The 27,067-nt window shown below is 34.9% G+C and overlaps 2 protein-coding genes across 8 annotated transcripts; both read right to left on the reverse strand.

Annotated features, from left to right (window-relative positions):
* Nucleotides 1–685: 685 nt before the first annotated feature.
* Nucleotides 686–5,499, reverse strand: LOC132640648 (uncharacterized). Of its 7 annotated transcripts, none has more exons than XR_009582315.1 (5): nt 5,350–5,499; nt 3,333–3,517; nt 2,343–2,470; nt 1,368–1,471; nt 686–906 (listed from the first exon to the last, which is right to left on the reverse strand). XR_009582315.1 is itself a non-coding variant. In XM_060357326.1 (4 exons), the coding sequence occupies exons 1-4, from the start codon at nt 2,994–2,996 to the stop codon at nt 700–702; spliced, it is 453 nt and encodes a 150-aa protein (XP_060213309.1). In that variant the 5' UTR covers nt 2,997–3,326; the 3' UTR covers nt 686–699. The 7 variants fall into 7 exon arrangements, 2 of the variants coding, with proteins under 2 accessions (XP_060213309.1, XP_060213310.1); XR_009582313.1 differs by having other exon boundaries at nt 1,368–1,476; XR_009582316.1 differs by having other exon boundaries at nt 1,368–1,476; nt 3,333–3,432; nt 5,350–5,487.
* A 17,454-nt stretch (nt 5,500–22,953) lies between these two features.
* On the reverse strand, nt 22,954–23,726 carry LOC132639273 (uncharacterized). Its single transcript, XM_060355732.1, has 3 exons — nt 23,654–23,726; nt 23,107–23,415; nt 22,954–23,012 (listed from the first exon to the last, which is right to left on the reverse strand). Exons 1-3 carry the CDS (start codon nt 23,724–23,726, stop codon nt 22,954–22,956), a joined length of 441 nt encoding a protein of 146 aa, XP_060211715.1.
* Between the last annotated feature and the right edge of the window lie 3,341 nt (nt 23,727–27,067).

Raw genomic sequence — 27,067 nt, forward strand, 5'->3', positions numbered from 1 at the left:
TAAGTATTTACTATACAAGTTAATCAGCCAATACCCACTACAACAAATTTGATTATCAGTGACGAATTATTTTATCACTTAAAATTTATATTTCGTCACAAAATATTTTTCGTGACGAAAAAAAAATCGTCAATCGTTCGTCCCTAAAAGCGGGTCGCTAAATGTATACAAAGACAATTTAGTGTTTCGTCGCTAAATAAAGTTGCATTAACTACGAAATTCATTTTTGTCCCAAAATGCATAATATTTATGACAAACTCATTCGTCAAGAAAAGTATAAAAAATTTGTAGCTGATAGTATGTTTTCGTCACTAAAAAGGTTATTAATACCGACAAAACTTCCTCATCACTAATTTTTCAATTTAATTAGTGACAACGCCAATTGTCACTAAAGTTATATATATTTCGCAGTTAAAAAATAATAATTTCGTCAGCAAAGACAACCTTTTATATACGAAAAGGTATTCCGTCTCCAAATGTATAAATTAGTGACAACTTTGCTTTACAGAAAAGGCTTATAATTTTGTAGTTGAAACCAATCATGTCGTCACTAAAGATACTTTTTTTTACTGACACAACAAAATTGTCACTATAAATTATCGTGATTAGTGACAATAACAATTATGATAAAACACAAATTTAATTTGTAGTTAAAGAATGAATCATATTATTAATCATAAGGCAATTCTAGGACAAATACTATGTTTTATCACAAATATAATCAATTAATGACAAAATAATAAGTCTTGTGATAAAAATGTGATTATCTTGAAAAATACAATGTAATTTAATCATAACGTCTCTCCTATCTTGTGAGCTCCTTCCACTTGTTTCGAGCGAAAGAAAATTTTGAGCTGCCATTTTCAACCTATTGATAACACACTCAAGAGTATTGCTACACAACTCCTGCATAAAGAAAATGAAAGAGAAGTTACACAACTTCATTATTAAACTTCCAGGAAACTCATGTCTAGTTTACAGTACGTGGAACATTTAAGCTTACTTGGGGACCGTGCAGTTTGGATAAAACAGGTTTAGAAATGAAAAAAATTCTAACCATTTATTGCTTGGATTTTCATCATATGAAACTCGCAATGTCGAAGTAAATGACAGAAAATCTTGGAGCAATCTAGCAAATACATTGTCTCAGCATGGTGCTCGTCATTATGAATGGAGTAGCCGACTTGAGACAGTGGTAACTAATTGAAGTAGATTTTCCAAAGGGATAAGCATTATATAGAAATAAAATATAAGAGCAAATTATTGATTATGTTTAGCTCCATGATATGAAGCCTCAGGATGCTTATCAATTAAAATGCTTACTTTGTCAAAATAAAAAAAAGAGAAGAAGAGAGAAAAGAACTAACCTGAGTTATTGCATTAACCACACCAGCAAGGAAAAAAGATTTTTGTCCAAATTCGGAAGGGCTGCCACTTCCCAATTGAGGGGAGCAATCAAATCTTAGGATACCTGGGCTATAATTACCACCAAATGAATAAGGACCAATCAACTATCGCACGCCTAATCATTTTTTTGTAGGCAAAAGCCTTATGAAAAAGAACTTGAGATCGTGGAAAAAGAAGAAACATTAACATGTTGAAATGTAAGAGAACACAACCAGAGAATGTGGCTTTTCTATTTGCCTTTTTAAACGTGGTTGCATTTGCTTTTCATCAAAATGAAAAAATCTCATTAGTAACTAAGTAAGCAAAAGTTTATCACTGAATTAATTTTATTATTAATGACAGAGAATGGAACTTTTCTATTTTCCTTTCTATAACTGTAGCTACCAGTACCTTTTTTCTAGTTTCACCAAGAATGTGGTAGCTCTTAGAGCTATGATTATCTTTCCTCTAAGTATGGAGATGAAATAATGGTATTTAGTCAACTTCATAGATGAAGTGAGGAGATTTTTCCCAATTAAATGTCATGTCTTGCTCTATCTGAAGGTGATCAGCAGTAGTGGACGTTTCATCTGTTTCTGAATATGCTACTTATGCTCCAACAATGAAGCCACAAAAATAGATATTGATCAATAAGGACTTCGATTCATAGCAATGGTGATGGGATTAGTGAATGAAAGAAAATAAATAAGAAGGTGATGATGGAGGAGAAGAAATAAACAAAGAGAAATCAAATAGAAGCTCTGCTCCTTTGATTCATGAAGAAAAGAACCCATAAAAAGTCTATAACCACAAACTTGCAACTATCAACACCATCCTGAAATCCTCAATCTAGAACCTTGATAAAAATATAGAAAATCCCAACCAATACAATCACAGAGTCCATCTATGGTAACAAAATAGAGGAATAAAACAAATTTTGGTGTCTATGTGAATACCTTAATGGATCCGTGATCCAGGTTAGAAGTTTGGTTATTGATGATTTGGCTCCTAAATTAGCCAAAGCTGAAGCATGCGAGTTCCAAGAATTTACAATAGTAATATCAATAGTTAAGGATATCGTCACCTATTAATCAAGCAAAATTTTGCATCAGCACATAAATAAAAGATATCAACTTTAAGCTTTTGAATAGCCCATTCTCACCACCTAATAGGTTCCAAAAGCTGAAAGAGTCCCATAAGCTATAACATTTTTGAATTCAAAGCAGCAAGAGCAGTCAATATAGCCCAATGGGCATGTAATATATATTTCATTAAATGCTAAAATCACCAGTATAACTGGAGAGTTGCAAAATCAGAGGAGATGAGGGTGAAAAACTGCAAAAGAATGAGCAAGAAGCATTAAAAGTATCCAGCTGATACGTGTCTATTTAGTTTCAGCGAAAAAAGCCAAGTTGCATTTAGGTATGTTAAAAGACTAAAATGCCCTCAAATTGAAATTAAACAACATTAACCTAAAATATCGATCCCAAATCATAACCCACTCTTCTAATATAGTAGAAACATACTGGAGAAAGAGAGAGATGACAGTGACACAAGTAAAATAAGCACCATAGAAACATAAGATATAAGATCCAAATCACCTTCACCATCTTGCTATGACTTTACCAGTACGACTTCCCTCAACTTTCAACCCTTGGATTAGTGATCATGTTGAGAATTCCATCAAGAATTTAATCTTGTTGAACATAATGCAACTTAGAAACTTAAAATATAACTAAGGAAATAACTATTTTATAACATTCAAAAAACTAATAAACTAAATACTAACTATTGAGCTTGTCTTCAAATAAGTTGTTGGAAAGTACCAGGTTACAAGGTAGCACAAGTTTATTTTAGCCGAATATTATTAAGCAAGATATATCAAGCAATAAAAAATCCAAAGTCTGGACTTGTTTGAAATTGAGATTCTAACACAAGAGGCTTACACTTGTTTTGAGCCTGACTTTGTACTGAATGAAAGGCTCATCGTAATATGGCAGAGACGACAGTCACAAGTGAAAGAGTAGCCATTGATCTCCAAAGGACCTAATGAGTGATGCAATTTGAATAAGAGTACACACTCCACGTAATCGATATGAAAATCTCCTCAACTTAAATATGCAAATTGTACCTGAGCAATTGATAATATACTCAATTTCTTCTATTGCGAAATATACACTACCAAAAGTGAAGCAAGCATACAACTAAATAAAGATCACTTACTCTTTGACAATTAAGACAACATCATCAATCATCTGACCATACCTCAACCACGTGATTAAATACCAAAACTCAGATTTAATTACGTAGTACAAGTGGGTAATACACTAGTTAGATGCACATAATACCATTTAAGGATTAATACTGACCAGCACTATTGTGCAAATCATCGTACAATACAAATTATTAGAATAATAAGCTTAACATAACCACCTTACATTTAGCCATGCATACACGTTCAGGTGATGAAATATCATCTTCTTTAGTGAGAGTCTTTGTTTTTGTTTTTTTTAATAAGCAAAATAAATAAATGACATGCTATTTTCTCTTTTTTGTTTTTACACTACTGCAGCTACATGTTGCCAAAGGAGAAAGCTTTGAATGTTACATTTGATAAGACTGTAATATATCAATCCTTCCTAAATATTTAGTCATATGATTCAACTAAATATCATTTACTCTTAGATATCAAGAACAATGAAGGGATCCAAAGCACAATCACATAACATAACACACAACTAATTAAAGATCAAGTCACAATACCTTGGACAACTCATTTAACCTTGATTTAAAACAATTGCAGCTGACTGACCCTCACTAGGACTTAAAAAAGCTATCCATTTTTTTATAAAGCACTTAAAGAAACTACGTTTGCAGATCTACTAGAATAAAGAAAAAAAGAATAACATATTAGAACTACTAGAATAAAGAAAAAAGAATACCATTAAATACAGTTAAATATTGGTTTCATTTTTTATACCCCAAATTCCTAGTATAAGAAGTAAACATAATAGTATCTTTTTCTATTTCTTATGAGTTCCTAAGTAGTAATTTAAAATGTTTTTTCAGAGTTGCGTTAAGCCAAGACCTCTAACTGGGACTTTGACAATTCCAAATTGGACCTGCAATAAGCTAACATAATTGTCTCAGATTAGCATGATTCCATTATCCCTTATCTGTATATTGAACATACACTTCTTTAAGCAACAACAATAAATTTGGGGGATTGATAATTATGCAGTCCACTTCAGCTAGATATATACTGGCAAGAAATGTATTTTTTTGTTGAAAAGGAGAAACCCCATCATAGAAAAATAACGAGCAGCATGAAGTTGCAGTGATCACTCATTCAAGCATTCAATCGAAAAGCTGGAGGGCAAGCTGCATTGGTGCCCAATATTAACATGGAGGGATTCTCTAAAAAGACAAGCATTTGGCAGTCCCATATGTGTTTATGCTAGATTAACAACTAGCAATCAAAGAAAATTCCTCCGATTCAAGCCAAAATCTCAACCAAAAGTTGTAAATTTAGAATTTCTTTCGGATAAGTCTAAATTCAGAAATTAAATAATCAGCTTCAGATGGGAAGAAAAAGGAAAAAGGAAAAGGGGAACAGATTCAGAACATCAGAAGAATTGGCCTAAAACCCTTCTTTGACACGTAAAGAAGTAGTAAAAGACCCCTGTGGGTAATATCTGGTTGATATAGTCCAACTTATACTGCTTGTAGATGTCGCCAAGATAATTCAGTCCCAATTTATCAAGCTCTAGTTTTAATATCAATTTTCAGTTAAAAAAAAAAATGGGAAAAACAGAAGAACTAAGAAGAAATAAAAAGGTAAGGAAGAGAAAGAACCTAGTAATTGATTTGTATATCAATCTGTAACCGAAGCAGAAATAATTAGAGATAAGGAATCAAAATCATAAACTATAAACAATTAAAACTAGAGGGGAAGGAGCTTACAATTTGAAACCCTAATTCTGGTTTGGGATAAGGCCAATGCTCGTTCATACCTAATTCGAAGCTCCAGCCACTGGACTGAAACGTTGATGGGATTGGGAAGGTGATTCTAAAAGATAAAACCTAAAGGCCGTGTGAAGATAAGAGGGAAGGATTTGGGGAAAAACCGTAAAAGGAGAAATGAGGGAAAATTTTGCCGCGATAGCTTTTCCCTCAAATTTGAAAAAGATTAATGATTTTTAGAACACAAATTCCAGTTAAAAAAAATATATATTACTCCCGTCCGTCGCAATTTTAACGTCTTAATTTTCTTTTTGGTCTGTCCCCAAAAGAGTATCATTTTCTATATTTAGTAAATTGATAATTCAAACATCCGTCATGACAAGTTTAAAATCACAAGATTCAAAGGACATTTTCGTACATTATGCACATATTTAATTTCGGACCACAACATTTAAAAGTCTCCTTTTATTCCTTAAACTTTATGTTTAGTTAAACTAAGACACTTAAAATGGGACGGAGGGAGTACATATTTTAGCAACAACAGTGATACTTTTGGCGACAATAAAAGTCTATTAATGTTAATGTATTTATATTTAAATTTATTATATTAACTAGTAATATATGGCAACAAGATTACAAGATCTGGTAACAAGAAAAAACTCATTATTTAAAAAAAAATTGAGTTGTTGCCATTTATCGAAATTAACCTACATTTTGTGGTTGTTCCTAAAAAGTCGTTGCCAATTCTATGTTTTATTATAGCGACAATGTACAATGCCGCTATAACTGTTCTTTCATCTCTTGAATATTCATTTTAAAAGTTCAATATATTGTTAGTCATGTAAGAAAGCATATAATATATTATAGAAATTATGCAGTCTAATATTAAAAAATTTGCGACTGGGTATTTTGCAATTTGAAGTATCCAAGACATTCCAAGTTTATCAGAATATATAATTACCGTATGTTTCTTCAAAACTAGCCTGCATACGAAATAAAATTATTTTTATGTTGGTCAGTTGAATTAACACTTATATACAAAATTTCAATCTAACAATCACACTTGAGACTAATTGTAATATCACAAAGATACTAGTCCCTATTTTCTGTAGTGTCATATGTCAAATTTTTTTTTTTTTTTTTTGCTTCAACCATACTTTCGACCTAATACAGTTAAAGACTTTACAATAAAAATATGGAATAGTAGCTTCTTCTATAGAAGTGTTCCATTCCTACTTCTAAATGTATTCAGCTTTAAAATTCTAATTTCAAAAAGTATATCAACACAACAAAAAAAAAAATGATTTTACCATTTAAGTTTATATCTTTTTAACTTCTACTAAATTTTCCCGATGACCTGGGTCTAAATTACATTAAATTCTAATTACATTCAATCAGGATTAGTCTAAATTACATTAAATTCTAATTACATTCAATCAGGATTAGTTTTTCTTCTTATCGTCTTTTTTCTTTTATTCAAATAATAAAATTATTTTAAAACTAATTAGACTCGAAGTAAAAGTCTACAAATCTTATCTCACCACGAAAGAGAATGGTGCAGAGATTTCAAACTCAAAGCCCGAGAAATAATTGTTGCTATTACTCAAAATAAATAGAATTAATCTTTGACAGACAATTCATGTGATGAAAGTAAGTTACATTACCCGTAGATACATATATTTTGTGTGTAATGCGGTGTACGGATTCGAATGACACTAGAACTTCAATTGAAAGATTGATTGATATCGGGTGAGTATATAATTATGTTAAATTAGTATGTATATCTTCAAATTTTATATTTTAACGAGCAAAATCTATAAACAATTGATAATGCTAAGATAATAAAAAAGGATATTGACCAACACAATCAAGAACGGAGAGAGATGATATAACTGGAAAAAGTTTTTAGAAACTTTTTTTATTTTAATGCTTGAATCACCCACCACAGATTCAAAAAGAAAAAATAAATTATTGATTTTACTTACCTCTAAAGTAAAACAAACATAATCAGAATTGGAAAAAAAAGGCAATAATTTATTTAACATAAAATAAATACCAAGCAAAATTTTACTTACCTCTAAAGTAAAACAAACATAATCAGAATTGGAAAAAACATGGAAATAATTTATTTAACATAAATAAATACCAAGAAAAATCAATTTATAGTGGCAAAAGTCAAGAAACAGTACGTGAGAAAAGAAGAAGACCTCTCTAGACGTTCTAACATGTGAGCTATTTTTATTGTGCTATAAAATTAAAATAAGGAAAGAATTTGTACAAAATATAATTCTATTGATTGAAATCCTAAATTTTAGGATTTCTTATGTGGTTCAAATAAGGAAAACTTTAATAACTAAAATTTAAGTTGATTTCGATGTCCTAAATATTAGACAGTAACAATAAGTTACAATTTTGCTTAATATAAAACGGAAAATGGCTAAAATAAATCCTAAACTATGACCGAATTTGCTGCAACACACCTATATTTTACAGGGATCCCACTACCCCCCGGCTATTTTTTAAACGATATTATTACCCCCTGAAACGCTACCACCTAATTTGTGTTTAAGTGGTGAAATCCACGCGCCTGGCGTGTTTTTTCACTTAAATCTTTTGTTTTACTTTTTTTTTTTTTTTTTACTTCTTTATTATTCTCTACGATTTCTTCAAAAATTTTGTTGAAGGTTCAAAGTTGTTGTTTATGGAAAAACTAGAAAATGATCGCCAACGAAAATGATGTACAGGGTAGTTGTTGTTGATTCTCCTTTTTTTTCTTTTTCGGCTCCTTTCTTGATCTGAAATTTGCCATGGCCGGAGTTTGGAGCTTTTCCGACTTCCCTTCATTTCACTACCAAAAAACAGAATATATAAACCATTAAACACCAACCATTCATGACTAAACACTGACAAAATTCTAACACTTCATTTCACTGCCAAAAAACCCCATAGATCAACCACTAAACACTCACCATTAACGATAGACCCACCTTCTTCTTCGTATTAAAAAAGAACAAATTGTTGTGATTCCTCTATATCTTTCATGTTCTTAAAAATGGAACCACATTTTAGTCGACATACCCACTGTCCCTCGCCGCCATCTCTGCCATACCACAACAGAGATAGCAATTAATAGGATATTAGTCCCTTCTGTAAAAGAATTGATTTTTTTTTTTGTTCTATCGACTACATCTGCAAATGGATTTTGTTCTTTAACCAAAAATCTTATTTGTTTTGATTTCATCAGTTGAACTTCTACTCATGGTGTAAACATAACTAGGTTTAAGCTTGGAAAATCTCAAGCAATCGGAGTTAATTATCTTAGTATTTCATTACATTTATGGAGGATGATCTTTCGTTATTAAGGTTTTACTATATTAATCAACCATCCATATCATTTGCCAATTCCTAAGTTCCATAGGAGTATTTAATTTAGGGAAAGCAGAAATATGCTTCTTTAATTCTGAATATGGAATACTTTGACCCGATTTCCATTTGAATCTATGAAGGCGAAAATGGAAAGGAAAAGAAAAGAATTAGAAAAGAAAAAACAATTAATATTCAAAAATAAACTTTTAACATTATTTTGTACTATCTCACTCTCTCAAAGAGGGTGAAATGCACTCTCTTTGCCACCTCAACACGTAGGTAATAATTACAATTTAAAATTGTCAGGGGGTAATGAGACCCCCGCAAAGTATACATGTGTTACTGATAATTGGAAACAAGTCTAGGGGTGTTTTTATGCATTTTCCCTAATATAAAATATGTTTTTCACGGGTAAAAAGGATGAACGACATTTCACTAAGGGCTTTCGTACTTTTAATACACACACACACACACACACACACATACATACATACATACAGATCATTTACGGGTGTATTATTATATTTAGTCTATTTTTTACGAATATGTGTTATTTTGTTCAAGTTCAAGAAGCTTAATGAATTAATTTAATAATTAATTTTTCTCTACTTTACTCAATTTGATTAAATTATAAATTGTATTTGAAATTGATTCTAGAATTGAATTTGATTTGCAGATTTGACTATAATTGCAATAAAGTAGCCACAATTTAAATATGATTATAACCATATTTTAAACGTCTGAATTGGCTGATTTCCAAACTTGAAACATCATCTCATTCCTTATTTTTTCGCCCCGCTTTGCTTTTTTCATAAATATCATGGTTTTTCGAAAAATGTTGGCTATCAGGAGACACTCGAACATCGATAACTTGTCACCATAAACAATTGTAAACAAAGATCATTGATAGCAACGAATATTTTTCGTCGCCAATAGTTAAATCATTCAACTAGAACTTTTTAATCGTCGCTATTTAAAACATTGCATATTTTGTGACAAAAATTTGTTGTCACTAAGTCGCATGTTGATTAGAGACAATAAATTGTTTGTCACTAATTGTTTATGTTATTAGTGACAAAAACTAAGGTCACAATTAAACATAAAATTTTGTAGCTAAAACTTACAGTGCTTAACTACAAATTTTAATTTGTCGCTAATGTATCAACACAGTTTTTGCAACAAAAGTTTTTCGTCTCCAAAATTTAACTAATTTTAGGACGAAAATCAGTTTGTCGCAAATTGGGTACATCATTAATGACAAAATAATGTGTCACTGATAATTTTAAATTCGTGGTTAATAGTACTCAATAAATGGCGCCAACTCATTTTTTGGAGGGAAACTTTAGGGGACAAAACTTTGCTACGAAATTTTGTGTTTCGTCACTAAAAATATGTGCCTCATGTATTTAAGGACGAAATGTAACTTTTGTCACGAAAAGTGAATAATTAGTGACAAATTTTGCACCGTAGCTAACATTTTCGTAGCTAAATATCATATTTGTTATAGTGACCTCATACTCTTTAGAAGCAACGGATGCCAGTAAACACTGGAAGGTCACAGGTCATAGAGAACTAATTAGCTTTAATTATTCAAACGGCAATAACCATAAAATCGGTTACAATATACTGGTAGTATATAAATATCTTATTCTTTATTCCATTCTATTACAACAGAAAACTTCATACAGCTCAAGCTCAATAAAATCTACATACAACAATAAGACTCGATCACGGTATACGCTACTCCCGGCGTTGTTGAAAAAAAAAAACTATGTACACAAGACGACATGCAAACACCAGCAGCAGTGTAGGATAGGTGGGAGGTGGCGACACACAACAACCAATCCTGAAAGACCAGCAGCCTAGGCTCTTGATCAGCATGTTTGTAACACACCCCACCATATGCATAAGCCGCAACCTTGCATTAGTTAGTTACTAGCCTTAACTCCATCGCACGAAAAAGACACTCTGCGTTCCCTGTCCGGTCAATTGCAAAAGGCGGCTGGGATTGCGTCTGCTTTTCAGCAAGGCTCTATGTTGAGAGCAACCTCTTCTGCACCAAACATCAGAAGATAGATAGAACAGCAAAACTAATAAGTTGCTGAGCTTTAATTACATTACTCTAATAAGTTGTGAGTTTCATCCAAAACTCTAAGAATGGATTACCTTTCAGGTTGCGAGTTTGACGATGCTGTGATCACAGGACAGAATTGTTATGGCAATTAAGAGTCTTTGTTATTGTCAGACGGTTAAAACCGGCTTAGCAATATTGCTAGAGAATGATACAAGAAACAAGAGGTCAGACCCTGTTACAGCTGAAGAGGGACTGGACCATATGAGCTTCAGTTAAGGCAGTAAAGCTCAACATAATAGAGACCAGAAAGTATGAACTATTTTACTTGGCTCAACAGACATGAATGAGCTCAAGCTCTACTTCACCAAAAATGAAGGCGAGCCAAGTGCAAGCTATACTGAGCTAAAATGGCTCATTAACCGACTAAATATGTGCTTCACCAGAAAAAAAAAAGAAGGGATAGTATGATACTTTACCTGCATACGATACTAAAAGTATTGCTACAAAATACGGTAAGATACAACTGAGACGCCCACTTTAAAAGCCGTGGAGCAAACCAAGATAAATCAATGCCTAAACCAAGCTCAGCCTGAATAATTAGTGCACCAACTCAATTCGTCTGGCACCATAGGAGAAAGCAAAGGCAGATCTAGGATTTGAATTCTGGATTCTACCACAAGACATTTGATTTACTGGGTCCGTGATCTATTATTCATACTTCATCGAGTGGATCTTTTAACAATAACACATATACACAAGCCAACATATAAGGCAGTTCAGATGAACCCATAAGTTTCACAATGGATACACCCACACGAGAAAAGGATCCTGCATATCTGAATCTAACTGTCTGCAACGATACATAACTAACTATCTGCCAAAGCTGACCAACAAAAAAAAAAAAAAAAAGAGCCACCAAGCATGTGGGTGTTAGAGAAGATACAACAACAACAACAACAACAGCCCAGTGAAATCCCACATCTTGGGGTCTGGGGAGGGTATAATGTACGCAGACCTTACTCCTACCAAGGTAGGATGGCTGTTTCCGAGAGACCCTCGGCTCAATAGAAGCATAAAAAGGGGGTCAGATAAGGTTAAAAGATTTAAAACGATATTGCAATGAAATAATGCAAGCGACACAGTAAAACAGGATAATCAAGGAATTCAAAGCGATATGGAAATGCAAATCACGAAAGCGGCACAGATAAAATAGAGTAATCAAAGTACAGAAAGTAGCAAATAATAACATAAATCAAAGCACAAGAAATTATAATGCGCTAATGCGCCTACTAATAAGGAGGGTGTTAGAGAAGATCTAGCTTATAAAATGACCGAAGTCCAATTTATCTGACATGTCATTATAAGGTGAATTTCTCGGGATATCTACTAAGATCAAACAAGTAGTTCAGTAGTCGAAATAAAGAAACTGACAAGATGCTTATTAAAAAAAAAAAAAAAAAAGAGTACCTTATAAGGTCAAGTACTTACATGGTCCTCAAACTCGGGGCTTGTCAAATTGAAAGAGAGATTTTTCATCAACATCAGTACCTATAAACATGACAAACACACAAAATTTCAGTCGCATAACAGATAAAGCAACATCTTATAGCTAATTGAAACAAAGTTGATACTTTTCAGTGAATCAGATTTTTTTTAAAACAATTTTTCGTAAGAATTGTATCTTTATCCTTTTCTTGTTGGGGGCGAGTGTACTGTCAAGCAACCATTACTTCATTAACTAAGGTCCTTACAAGGCTTGGGAATGAGACACAGACACCTTAAATACCCAAAACGCCTATAAACTTTAGGAGTAATAAGAAACAATGTCTCTCAGAGCAATCTGTAAGAAAAGGTGACAAACGATCACCTCCTACTAGTTGGTGTTGAAGTTACTATTCAAATGATGAGTGTGTCTTGTAGTGCAGGCCAAATAGACAAATGTTACAGCAGCCTAGAAGTGAGTTTAACATACATATTCTGTTCCTTGCAAGTTGCATGCATGCTCAACCATTTTGTTATGTTTACGACTACCAGAGCTCTATAGGGAACAATTTAAAAACATGCAATCTCCAACGTACAACATATATAATTCCCTTTGTATCTTTTTTCACTTGTATCACTAATAATCCAAAGATAAATTATATACATCGAAGAGCACTTGTTCACACTGATGTATGTAATTTATCTTGCAATGGATTATTAGTGCTAAAAGTCTTTTGCGGATTATCTTAGAGCCTGTTTGGAAAGCCACCTGGTAATTGGAATTGGTGTAATTACTAGCCTAGTAATTACACAGCCTAATAATTACACAATATTGTAATTACAATGACCTGTTTGTTTGTCATAATGTAATTACAGTGTAATTACAAGCATGTTGTTTGGTTGCACAAGTGTAATTACATAGTTAGTTTAATTTAAAAATAACATTTGATTATAAAAAAATTAAAATTAATATTTAAAAAATATGTGCCTTTATAAATGATATAAAATTAGTTATTTAATAATACATTGTTTCATGAAAATATGACAATTAATAATCATATATTTGTAACTAATATTGTAAAAAATAATTGATATATAATTTCAAATTAATAATATTTTAATTTTAATTGATTATAAAACTTAAAAGCATACCTTTTTTGTGAGAACATCATGGGATTGGATGTTTGACAAAAAAGAATATTTATAAATATAATGCCATAACATTATTCAAATGTTTGACAAAATTCTATCAACTGTAAGTGAAAAATAAACAACATGCAATGTGAAATAACAAGTCAATAGTACTAAAGCAAATATTTTTAAAATTGAAAATATAACCCAAATTTAAAATCCAAAAGATTTTTTTTTTTTAACATAATACTCTTATTTCAAATTCCAACGTTCATAAGTTTTAACGCAACATAAGTAATACTCCTATAATTCAAAAGAAAGGGAAAATATAAGTCTATAACCTCCTTCACAACGAAATTCTACTTTAATAACATCACTTATTATATGCCAAGTTTGTTAATGACTCATTCTTTCTAATATTAAGAGATGTAGTTTCAAAAATTAGAATATTAAGACGGTTATGCTAAATGAATAAAATAAAAAACTAAAAAAAAAATACGAGGAACCACAAGAAGTAAAGGTTGTGAATGAGAAGAAAGGAAATGAAATATAAATACTATAAAAATAAAAATATATTTTGAAAAATAAAAATAATTAAAAATAAAAAATAAAAAATAAATTAAATAATAGAAATAAAGAATAAATCCGAAAAGAGAAGAAATTAAAATAAAATAAAAAATAAATTAAATAATAGAAATACAAAAGAAATTAAAATAAAATTAAAAAGAAATAAACCAAAAGGTAACCCTGTAATTACAGGGTGTAATTAAATTCAATTCTCAGCCCCCCTTGAGAATTGAAGAGTGTAATTACACCCTCTCAATTACACCCAATTCCCACCTAACTGTGTAATTACCTGGTCAAACAAACATGCCAAATTGTGTAATTATACCCAATTCCAATTACCTGGGTGACTTTCCAAACAGGCCCTTAATGTGCATTGAGTTGACCTAGGGATAAAAATTTAAAAACTGTTCACACATCCAACATTATCAATGCCAAAGACAAATGATTCTAAGCTATATGCGAAATATTTGAAGCCAATGTACAAACAAACCCGCATTAGAAGTTCTGGCCAAGGAGACAAACAAAGATCTGATTCCATTCATAGTCCTCGCCAGTCATCACTGGGCCTGCTACGAGCCTAGGAAAGAATTCAGGTCCCAGAATCTCATCTATATAGGGAGCCTTAGCCGCAGCTGGCTGTGCCCTTGGAGCACGGAACCTCTCTGGAATCTGATCAACCAATCTCACTCCCTGACCATCCAGTGTGTCAGACCCTCAAGCAGGTTCAACACTCGAACCAAAGCATCAGACAGAACTGGAGTAGCAGTAATATCAGGCTAAGCTGGTGCTGATCCCAGCTCCTCCTCCTCAAAGACCTCCTCATGATGATCTATCAGTGGCTCGAGAGAGACGGATCTATCTTGGGCCTGACCAACCACGGATGCCCTGCCTCTAGCCGGTACTTCCCCCTGCCTTTGTTACGTCCACTGCCTCTAGCTCGGACTCTACCACGTGCCGCTACCCCGACGACCGACACTGGTACCTCATCAACCGCCGCTCTAGCACCGGTCCTCACCATTTGTGAGTGAATAAAAGGAGAAATTAGATACCAATTGGAACAAAGTAGCACGAAAGGAATGAAAGAATGGGATTTTCCCAGTGTCCTATAGCCTCTCGAAGATAAGTACAAACGTCTTCATACTGATCCGTAAGACTCTATTAAACATGTTCTTATACTTCTGATATCGGTGAACGTAGGGCTCTGATACCAACTTGTCACGACCCAAATCGCGGGTCATGATGGCCCCCACACTAATACCCCTGGTGGGCGAACCATCCCTTTAACCAATTTACTTAATCAGTTTAAGGATCAACATAAATATACGAACAATCATTAATAAGTCTAAATCATATGATAAATACAGAACATGCGGAATAATAAGTCAAATACAGCTCCCCAAGGACGAGAAGTCACTAGTACAAGAACAACTAGTCCAAATCAAGTCTCGAAATAATATATCAGCCTGAAACATAAAGAAACAATGTCTACTGGATAGAGTAGTAGACAATAAAAGATAAGGATCCAGGGCTGCAGGCTGGCAGGTGGCTCACCCTCGGAATCTCAGCCTCAAGGCTAGAATCGAGGTCTCGATGAAGGTCCAACCTCAAACTCTACACTCAGAAAAAGTGCAGCAAAAATAGTATCAGTACACACTCGTACCGGTAAGCATCATAGGCCGACTAAGATTAGTTCACGCATATGAAAACATATAATCAAAAAGTCAAACAGATAAGCAAACAATAACCATCAAGAGTTACAAATATCACAAAAACCAAGTCATAGCCTAAGGTTAAGCTTCTATACCACAAGTTTGCCAAGTCCTCAGTAATTCCTCAAAATAAGCCACAACAGGAGTACAAACCAACAAATCCAATGGATCAATGTCTGATGTGATAATGAGGGATGTAGTGTAATGAGATGAAATGCCGTGCAATGCAATGGCCAATTACTCAAACCTGTACACACATATTGTAAGCATTTGTCGCTTCAACAATTATGACCCTCTGGGGAGCCGCGGTGTCCATGTAGTAGCCACTCCGTACATACCTCGAATTGTGACTCTGTCGCTATACATACGCACATACCTCGGATCGATAGCAATAAAAATACAACTTTCATCTTTCTCTTTCTTTCCTTTCAAAACATTTCCATAACTTTGTCATCAAACTATTTCCACAACTCGTTCATCATGAATGAATGTATGAATGCAAGAATGAGGAGTCAAATACAATCAATGCTAATGAATATGATATGGAGATCAAAAAGCACCATAAGTCAATTCAATTCTTACATGAATTATCAAACCATCATGGAAACTTATCGAATATTCAGTTCCAATTACCACAATACATCTAGCAAATCTTACATCGTCACAATCACGTAGTCAAGTACACTAAATGTCAATAATTGCGGAAATAATGGCGACAAGCCCACAAAATAGAAAATTATACCAACCTAATTGGATCACAAATCCACACCATGCGTGAAGGATTATCATGCTTTCCCCATAAATACTACATAACATATGTGAATCGCTAATCAAAGTCTAACAAAGGTAAGCCCGATAGTCGAACACGAGCCTCGAACAGTCAAACTTGGGCTTTCCCCTTCCGGATAGCCTCCGAATGCTCAAAGTCTAACAATTTAAACGATCTACATTAGACTACGAATCTAATGATATATATATTGCTATACTTTCAGAAAAATCCCAAAATAACTCTAAAAGAGACCCCGGGCCCACTATGGTAAATTGGAAAAATATGAGATGAAAAAGGTCAATTCAAAGTTCAAGAAGTCCAATCACCAATTATCAATATCAATTAGTCCTCAATTAGCATCAATTTCATCAAATAAGGAAAACCCTCAAATTCCATATATTCAAACCCTAGAATTTAGGAATAGATTCAACTTAATATCTAATTCCCCAATGATTAGAAGCCTAGAATATAAGAAATCTCCCCATAGAACTCATTAGAATTTTAAAGAAATCATAAAAGGAATTTAGGGTTCGTAACCCATCCTCCCCAATCTAATTCATTGTCACAATCCAAATACCGTCGTGATGGCACCCACACTAACCCCCTGGTTAGCGAACCATCCCTTTAACCAATTATTTATTCAATTTCCCACATAACATAAATCATAATAACAATAATAGATAGTCTAAGTCAATGCCATAAATAATAATAATAAGTGTGGAAATATTAATCATAATACAACCCCAGAAAATGAAATCACTGTACAAGAACATCTACCAAACCATGTCTCGGAATAATACATCTATCTGAGCATAAATAAATACTGTCTAAAGATAGAGTAATAAATAATAGGAGATGAGAATCCAGGGCTGCAGACTGGAAGATGGCTCACCCTCGGAATCTCGGTCAAATAGCCTCAAGGTTAGAAACGGGGTCTTGATGACGGTCCTGCCTCACAATCTGCACTCAGAAAAGGGTGTAGCAAGGTAGTATTAGTATACACACGTACTGGTAAGCATCATAAGCCGACTAATATTAGCTCACGCATATAACACATAGAATCAGACAAAATAGGCAGACGGCACCGACATCCACACAAAGTCACAAAAGATTAATAATCGAGTAATAGCCTATGGTGTAGCACCTAAACACAAGTCTGCCAAGTCCTTCACTATTCCACATAATAGCCACATGTCACACCCGACGAGGAGCATGACAGGCACCGACCTATAGGCCGGTTACCACCTGGCGTAACAATTACCATGATTATCATACAACTGTTATTCGATATAATATGACTCTAGCAAGACTGAAAGGACAATTGCACGCAGAAAACACCCAAATATAAAAATATGCAATGATCCAATATATATATAGACATAAGCGAGCCGACAAGGCCAGACACAGTATCTATATACATAAGCGAGCCGACAAGGCCAGGCACAATATCTACATACCCCACTATGTGTATGAGCTTTTAAGAGTGCGCATAAAAAAATGTAAAGGTCGGGATAGGGCCCCGACGTACCCATAACATATAAATATATATCATAATAACATAAGTGTAAAGATAGCAAGCCCGGAGTAATGTTACTTGTTGACGCCGCTGAAACTGGAAGTCCTACTATGGTGGAAATCCTCCGCTATGCCTGTCAAGACCTGCAGCACGAAATGCAGCGTCCCGTGCAATGGGACGTCAGTACGGATAAAAGTACTAAGCATGTAAGGGAGGAATCAATAACATAAGTGAGACAGAAATATAAAGAGGATAGAAGTAACCTGAGCTATTTGAGAGCGTACAATATGCAATGCATGAGTTTAAAAAATCTTATGCAAGTATATACATATAGTAGTATCATCATCATGTCATCATAATATTAGCCTCATCCCGCGTCCGGAGTATCATCATAACATGCCCACTGTAGTGGTGTGCATATCTACATGCCTGCCCGGCCAATTATAGCGCGGCACGGTAAAGTGAAATAGTGCAATACATATATATAATGCATGAGGAGTTAATGATCTAACATCGTCGACATACCATCAACCCGCACCATCCACATGTTTCTACAATCTCAGATCTGCAGGCGCAAGTCGACGGACCATCGACACGTCGACGAGTTGTTGACTCGCTCGTCAAACTGCCTCGCTGGAACTTTCTACTTCCAATTATAAATGGACGACCCTTATTCTTATTTTTCAATTTCCACCTACTCCACACCTCAAGAGAGCTCTAGAACCTTCTCCATACCATATCAACACAAATCCAAAGGGGAAATCAAAGATTAAACACCAAAAAAAATAGTAGAATCAAGTGTATGGATGCTCACTAGGGTTTGTAGAAGTCAAGGTTTCCTTTGGAATTGAAGTTGGGGTTTTCTCAAATGAAGCACTTTCATCTAAAGATCACTCCTACATAATCAAAGGTGAGTTTTACATCTATTTCATGTTATTAAAAGTATTGAGTGGTTGAAAGACTTGGATTAGAGAAGAAAGTATAATATGAGCTCAAATATGGAAATAATGGTATTTTGAGTAGTAAGTTAATTTGAGTGATGATTCTCAGTATGAGATGAGTATAATCTTGTTATGAATGATGATAATGACGTTGAGGAAGTATTATGTGAAGAATGAATATGGTGTTGTATTGTAGTCATGATTATGGATGACTTTGAAGGTGAATTTGAGAAGTGAACAATTTTTAACTTGAGAAATCTATTGATTATAATATTATGGGTGTTGCTATTGTTATTTGAGAGTTGTTTTATTATATGGAGAAAGTTATCGAAACAAAGGAAATGTTGCCCAATTTTCGTTAGCCTTTTAGTCGCTTTAGCTTTTACTTAGGCATGTTTCTAATGGCCTAACCATGGTACGACTTCTCTTGAATGTATAGTCGTGATCTTGGAAGGAGAACACTTAGTCGTAAAAAGACGCAAAGGTATGTAAGGCTAGTTCCTTTCTTTCATAAAGGCATGATTCTTATATTCTATCTTCCATATATTCCATGACCTTCTTACATCCCAAAAATTGAAAGTTCGTGATTCTTAAAGGCTTCTTATGAGACCAAAATAAGCTATGCTCTATGATAATGATGATGATAATGATGCTATTTTGAGAAATTTCGGAATTTATGAGATGATGCTATTATGAGCTTGATGATCCTATTTTATGATTTCATTGATGTTATTTCTTGTTGTTGTCTCACCTCATGATATTAGTTCCTTCTAGGTGAGACATAACGATGATGATTATTCCATAATGTACTCAGAGGTTACTGACCTTACGGCACTCCGATAGAGTGATAGCTTTTACTTGAGCTCTCATGCATGCTTGAGGTTATGTATATGTAAGATTACACCGTGCCTAATTGGCCGGGCAGACACCATTACATTGGGTGTAGTGGTCAGCTATGATGATTACACCGTGCCTAGTTGACCGGGCAGACACCACTAGTGGGCGGCATGAGATGGTTACGCCGGACGCGGGCTAATGATGATCACACCATACCTATATGATCGGGCAGCTTATATATATGTATATATGATATGATGTTATTTAAAATAAAAGCTAGCATGCATGATTCCGCCTTAAGAGGCAATCAGTTATAGGTTATCCCTTTATTTTATGTTCTCTCATTTCTTTATTATGTTTGATATACATGCCTTACATACTCAGTACATTATTCGTCCTGACGTCCTTTTATTTTATGGACGCTGTGTTCATGCCCACAGGTAGACGGACCGGATTCCTAGTAGTCTATTCAGTAGATATACATGAGCACTTCACTACTCCGGAGCTGCCACTTCTTGGTATATTCTTTTGTGTATATATTGGGGCATGACGGGGTCTTGTCCCGTCCTTATGATTACAGTGTTCCAGCTAGAGGCTCGTAGATACTTATGTGTGGGTAGTACAAGTTATGTGACCTCCTCAGTGTATCTTCTATACATCATTTTTGTAGCCTTATGGGCCTATGTTTATATATATATATATATATATATATATATATATATATATATATATATATATATATATATATATATATTTTAGATACTTATGTGTGGGTAGTACAAGTTATGTGACCTCCTTAGTGTATCTTCTGTACATCATTTTTGTAGCCTTATGGGCCTATGTTTGTATATATATATATATATATATATATATATATATATGTTTTCGGGAGGTATTTAGTGATCATTCATAGTAAGTCTTTCTTTGAGAAATTATATATATGTTCAGGTTGGGTATGATAGCTAGCATGATGAGTGGTGCTCGGTAGCTAGCTCCGGGTACCCGTCGTGGCCCACTAGTTGGGTCGTGATCGAAGTAACTTAATGATGATAAACATGAGAATATTTCAAGAATCAATCAAATAATCGAGGCATTAAATTTTTAAATACAAAGCATAAGAATGGAGTGAATTGTTATGTAACGCTCGTATTCATATTCTAGTTGGATTTGTGCCAAAGAAAAGGGAAACAAACACCTTACATACCTTAAATCGCCGATCGCTACTTGAAGGAATTCCTTATTCAAAGCTTGCTCGTTTCTTGCCCCTACATGGATATATATGACCTTAGTTAAGTCTTATTTGATCATGTATAGTGACACACACACACACACACACATATATATATATATATATATATATGTGTGTGTGTGTGTGTGTGTGTGTTTGAGACTACTTGGGGTTAAGGGAATTCGGGTAGTATTTCCTTTACATCTTCTACTAGGGGTGGGCATGGTACGATATTTGAAAGTTCGGTATGGTAATTTCAATTTTCGATTTCAAAAAATACTATACCATTACCATACCAAATTAATTCGATATGGTTTGGTATTTTTAATTTCGGTTTCGGTATTTTGTGGTACGGTAAATTGGTACCATAGTTTGTTCAACTTCGACTTACATAGACTCATATCGTAGAGAATTATGAGTTCGGTTACTCAAAATGTCTCAATTATATTGTTCTAACACCTTACACATGCAAAAATATTTAAAAGAAAATACAAAATTTCCCTTCATAAATCAATTACAACAAAAATACATTTAAATCAAGATAGAGTTGACAAAGTTCCAAAGTTTAAACAATTAGTTTTCTAATAATACTAGTTTATATATTTGTTAGTATTATGATATTAAGATATATGAATTGTATATGTAACCATATACTTCAGTATGGTATTTGGTACTTCGGTATTTTCTTTATGAATATCGAATACCAATTTTTTTAAAAATGCATACCAAATACCGTACCAAATACCATAATACTGAATCCGCGGTATAAAAAATTTCGGTTTCCGTATGGTAATCGGTATCTATCATACCATGCCCACCCCTATCTTCTACTTCCATCAATCTTCCAAACAACTCCCAACCGCCAATAATAATGTCAAAAATAACATAATGAAGAGATTACATTCAAACTAGACTCAATTCTACCCAAACTTATTTTCAAATTCCATTCATAGCCAACAACTATCACAATATACTTTATGATCTTTCTTTCACAACTATTCTCACATTTGGGACTTGCTAAGCCTTTTTATCAACTCAACATAAGAAATAAAGTGAGACCATACCTTATATCTTGAAGAAATTCACTTCACACAATTCACTCTAAAACTTATCCACCACAACTTCAACTAGAAGTAAGAACAAGCTCCTTCCATAGACTTGTTAAAGATTTCTAAGCTTGATCTTTACTTGAAATAGTTTAAGATGTTTGTGGAGAATTTGGGAGAGTTGAGAGAACTTGAAAGGTCTAGAAAAATATGGTTCTGGAGGAAAAATATGACTCCAAGTCGTGGCCCATTCTATTTATAGCAATTAAATAATTTTCCACCACCTCACAATCGATGGGAAGCTCGACGGTACCATCGTTGTTCGACGGTCTATCGACTTGCGACCGTCGAGTGACGGCAGCCTCTGATTCTCAGAAGGCAACTCGACGGTGATGATCGACCGTCCGTCAATCAATGAACTGTTCGTCCACCATCCTGTCGAATTGCACTGCCCAGTGCCTTCTTCCGTCGTCGATTCACTTAACCTCTAGTTCTTTTAATACTTGTCATGTGTTACCCATGAACTAAGACCTTTGTATACATGAAATAACATCTCTAACAATAGTTTTAATTCCTAGACAAGTGTTCATCATGTCTTGCACCTTTCGTAAACTCAAAGACACTGTTATTTTACGAGCATATAATACAAGGTACGAGACATGCTAGCTTTTTGGAAGACGAGATGTAACATTCTCCCCCCCTTAAGAACATTCGTTCTTGAATGATTTAGAGAATGTGAGGTATACTCGTTTATGCACATTTCTATGGAAATTTCGACATAGTTCCCTCTCTAAATTGGATACGACCAACGCCTACATATAGTAAACCCACTCCATAAACCATACAGGATACCATATTCGACAACACATAATCATATCATAATGTAATAATACTCCACGTTACATCGCCTCTTGAAAAGTTTAGACATAGCTTTTACCTCACAAGCCATTTATTGATAAGGAGGAATCCCGTAAAGTTCCGTCTGGAACATCATCATCTACAATATAAAGCAAGAGTTACATTTAAATCTTAGCGTGCTTGTTTCAGTCAACATAATTGAGGGGGATGAAGGAATGTTTAATTATGAGTACCTTTAACCGGGAATAAGTGAGGATATTTGGATTTTATTTCCGCCTCAGCTTCCCATGTCATCTCTTCCATATCCCTACTTTTCCACAAAACCTTTATCGAAGCCACATATTTGGTTCTAAGTCTGCGGACTTGTCTGTCGAGGATGGAAATAGGTTCTTCTTCGTAGGATAGATTCTCTGTGACATGTATATCATTAACAGGTATAATTTTGGAGGGGTCTCCGATACATTTCCTCAAAATGGATACATGGAAGACTGGATGGACTACTTGTGGTTCTGATGGCAGCTCTAGTTCATAAGCCAATTGGCCTACTCGTCAGACGATCTTATAATGTCTGATGTATTGAGGACTGAGTTTCCCTTTCTTACCAAACCTCATTACGCCCTTCATAGGTGATATTTTCAGAAACGCCCAATCACCTACCTGAAATTCCAATTCTCGTTATCGTACATTTGCATAAGATTTTTGACGACTCTGAGCTGTACGTAACCATTCCTTAATAAGATTTATCTTTTCAATAGCCTGATGAAAAATATCCAAACAAACTTGCTTCTCCGACTTCAAACCAGCTGGCAGGATATTTGCACTTGCTACCATACAGAGCCTCATACAGAGCCATTTTGATGCTGGCGTGATAACTATTATTATAGGAAAACTCTATAAGGGGCAAATAATCATCCCATCTTCCTTGAAAATCCAGTACACAGGCTCGTAGCATATCTTCCAAAGTATGAAGGGTCCGCTCTGCTTGTCCGTCTGTCTGCTGATGGAAGGCTGTGCTAAGATTTACTTGAGTACCAAGTCTTTTTTGAAAAGGTTTCCAGAAATTTGCCGTAACCTGAGCACCTCTGTCAGAAATAATAGATAAATGAATACCATGGAGACGCACAATTTCCTTAATGTAAAACTTGGCATAATCCTCAGTAGTATAAGTAGTCCTTACTAGTAAGAAATAAGCTGATTTGGTTAAACTATCTACGATCACCCAAAAAGAATCAAACTTACGATGAGAACGGGGCAATCCCGTAATGAAATCCATATTGATCAATTCCCATTTTCAAGCCGGAATCTCCATTTCCTGTAATAAACCACTAGGTTTCTAGTGTTCAATATTCACCTGTTAGAAAGTAGGGCATTGAGCTACAAAGCTTGCAATATCCTTCTTCATGTCGTTCTACCAATATAAACAGTTAAGGTCGTGATACGTTTTTGTGGAGCCAGGATGAATGGAATACCGGGAGTAATGGAATTCTGACATAATTCTGTCCCGAAGTCCGGTTACATTTAGAACACACAAACGACCTCGATTTTTAAGAACCCCATCTGAATCTAGTTCAAAGGCTAAATTCGGTTCTATTGAACTCCTTCTTTGATATTGACTAGGATTGAATCCTTATACTGATGAGCCTTTACTTCCGAGACAAGAGTCGATTGAGATATATACTGTAGGGCAACACTAGCATCTTCTGAACCTAATCAGCGAACCCCTAGGTTTGCTAATTGATGAAGTTCTCTAATCATTTCCAGCTTTTCAGCTGGCACATACAATAGACTACCCATCGACTTGCGACTTAGTGCATTAGCGACAACATTGGCTTTGCCAGGATAATATAAGATATTGGTATCATAATCTTTTAGCAATTCGAGCCATCTTCGTTGCCTCAAGTTCAACTTTTTCTGCTTGAATATATATTGAAGCCTTTTATGATTTGTATAAATATCAACATGAACTCCATATAAGTAGTGCCGCTGTATCTTCAAAGCATAAATTACTACTGCCAACTCAAGATCATGGGTTGGATAGTTTTGCTCATGTTTTCACAGCTTCCTGGAGGCAAAAGCGATCACCTTACCATTTTGCATCAATACACATCCCAACCCTGTGCGTGAGGTGTCATAATTTATAGTGTAACCCTCAGTGCCTCCGGGAAGGGTAAGAACTGGAGCGGATATCAACTTGTCTTTCAGGTTTTGAAAACTCTGCTCATGAGCCTCTGACCATTGAAACTTAGTTGCTTTCTGAGTTAACTTTGTCAGTGGAGCTGCTATAGAAGAGAATCCTTCTACAAATCTCCGATAATATCCCGCAAGGCCCAAGAATCTTCGAACTTCTGAGGCTGTTGTTGGCCTTGGCCAATTCTTAATGACTTCGATATTTCGATTATCGACCTTAATACCCTCGTCAGACACAATATGGCCTAGAAAAGTTACTGAAGTCAGCCAAAATTCACATTTGGAGAACTTTGCGTACAACCTTCAATCTCGAAATGTTTGCAACACCTTCCAAAGGTGATCGACATGTTCTGCTTTAGAACGAGAATATACCAGGATATCGTCAATGAATACAATAATAAAGACATCCAAGAAGGGGCCGAAATACAATATTCATTAGCGCCATGAATGCCGCTGGAGCATTTGTCAATCCGAATGAGATACCTAAGAATTCAAAATGCCTATATCTCGTTCGGAATTCTGTCTTGGGAATATCTTCCCCTTTAACATGTAGCTGGTGATACCCTGACCTCAAGTCAATCTTCGAGAAACATTTGGCACCCTACAACTGATCAAACAAATCATCAATTCTGTGCAATGGATATTTATTCTGGATAGTCACCTTATTTAGTTTCCGGTAGTCAATACACATTCTTAGTGAGCCATCCTTCTTGCTCACAAATACTACCGGCGCTCCCCACAGAGAAGTGCTGGGCCTAATGAAGCCCTTGTCTAGCAAGTCCTGTAATTGCACCTTCAATTCTCGCAATTCAGCAGGGGACATACAATAGGGAGGAGTAGAGATAGGTTGAGTGCCCGGATACACATCAATCGCAAATTTGATTTTCCTTTCAAGAGGAAGACCTGGTAATTCATCGGGGAATACATCCTGAAATTCATTAAGATAGGAAATAAACCTACCTTTTGGTGTTGGAGTATTACCCTTCCATTTAAGAACTGGTTCGACCGGAAACTGAAATTTCACAGTTTTGGACCAACATTCAACATCGGCATAGCAAGAAGTTAGCCAATCCATACCCATAATGTCATGACCCAATTCGCGAGTCGTGGTGGCACCTACACTATCCCCCCGAGTAGGCGAACCACATTTCCACTAACAAGTTAAATAAGCGAAAAATTAAATAAGAAGAAGTTATCAAGTCTTAAATACTTATCATAACTAGAAATGTCATGACATCCCCAAAATCTGATCAAAGGGTACAAGAGCGCTAAACATAGTCCGGAATACAAGTCTGAAAATACCCGAAGGCTACATATTATCTGTCGAATACAAAGACAGAAATAAATAAAGAGCATCCTTGAGGGGCCACAGATGACCAAGTAGCTCACCTTGAATGACTGAAAGATGCCACCCTCGCGTATCAGTCACGGGGCGTAGAACTAGAGCCTGGATAGTACTCTGCACTCAACAAAAAGTGCAGCAAGAGTAGTATCAATACAACACTAGTACAAGTAAGCATCATAGGCCGACAATGATTAGATAACGCATGAAGAAGTGGAAACTAACAAGTAGCACATAGAGCAAATAGGTATGGTCATGTATCATACACAAGTAAAGTGTAAAGGAATCATGAAATCAACCAAGACAGATATAGCTCACCAAATGATCAGTCAAATATATGAGTGGATGAATGCAATGCAATGCAATAGTCACCTCTGTCACTCTACTCGCATACACACATGCTAAGGGCAATGCCTCAAAGCCATGACCCATGGGGGACCCGCGAAGTCCATGTACCACTCGTGCTCTCCGGCAGAAATCTCAGAGGCTATAAATCACTCTCAATCTCCGGCAAAGACCTCAGAGTCTCTCTGTCACTCTCAATCTCTGGCAAAGACCTCGGAGTCTCTCAATCACTCACCTCACCATCAGGACAACATGAGAATAATATGAAAATCATGCCATGCATGATATCAGTCTTAACAACATTACCAATATACAATCAA

Source organism: Lycium barbarum, chromosome 5 (assembly GCF_019175385.1).
Source record: "Lycium barbarum isolate Lr01 chromosome 5, ASM1917538v2, whole genome shotgun sequence".
NCBI classification, from domain to species: Eukaryota; Viridiplantae; Streptophyta; class Magnoliopsida; order Solanales; family Solanaceae; genus Lycium; species Lycium barbarum.

Coding starts and splice junctions, on each gene's coding strand:
- LOC132639273 (XM_060355732.1), bottom strand. CDS start 23,726: ATGGCTCTGTATGAGGCTCTGTATGGTAGCAAGTGCAAATATCCTGCC. Junction 23,416..23,653: donor GTTTGAAGTCGGAGAAGCAA/GTTTGTTTGGAT, acceptor TCTGACGAGTAG/GCCAATTGGCTTATGAACTA. Junction 23,013..23,106: donor TCACTTATTCCCGGTTAAAG/GTACTCATAATT, acceptor TTTATATTGTAG/ATGATGATGTTCCAGACGGA.
- LOC132640648 (XM_060357326.1), bottom strand. Junction 1,477..2,342: donor TGGATCACGGATCCATTAAG/GTATTCACATAG, acceptor TGGTAATTATAG/CCCAGGTATCCTAAGATTTG. Junction 907..1,367: donor TGGTTAATGCAATAACTCAG/GTTAGTTCTTTT, acceptor TTCTTTATGCAG/GAGTTGTGTAGCAATACTCT.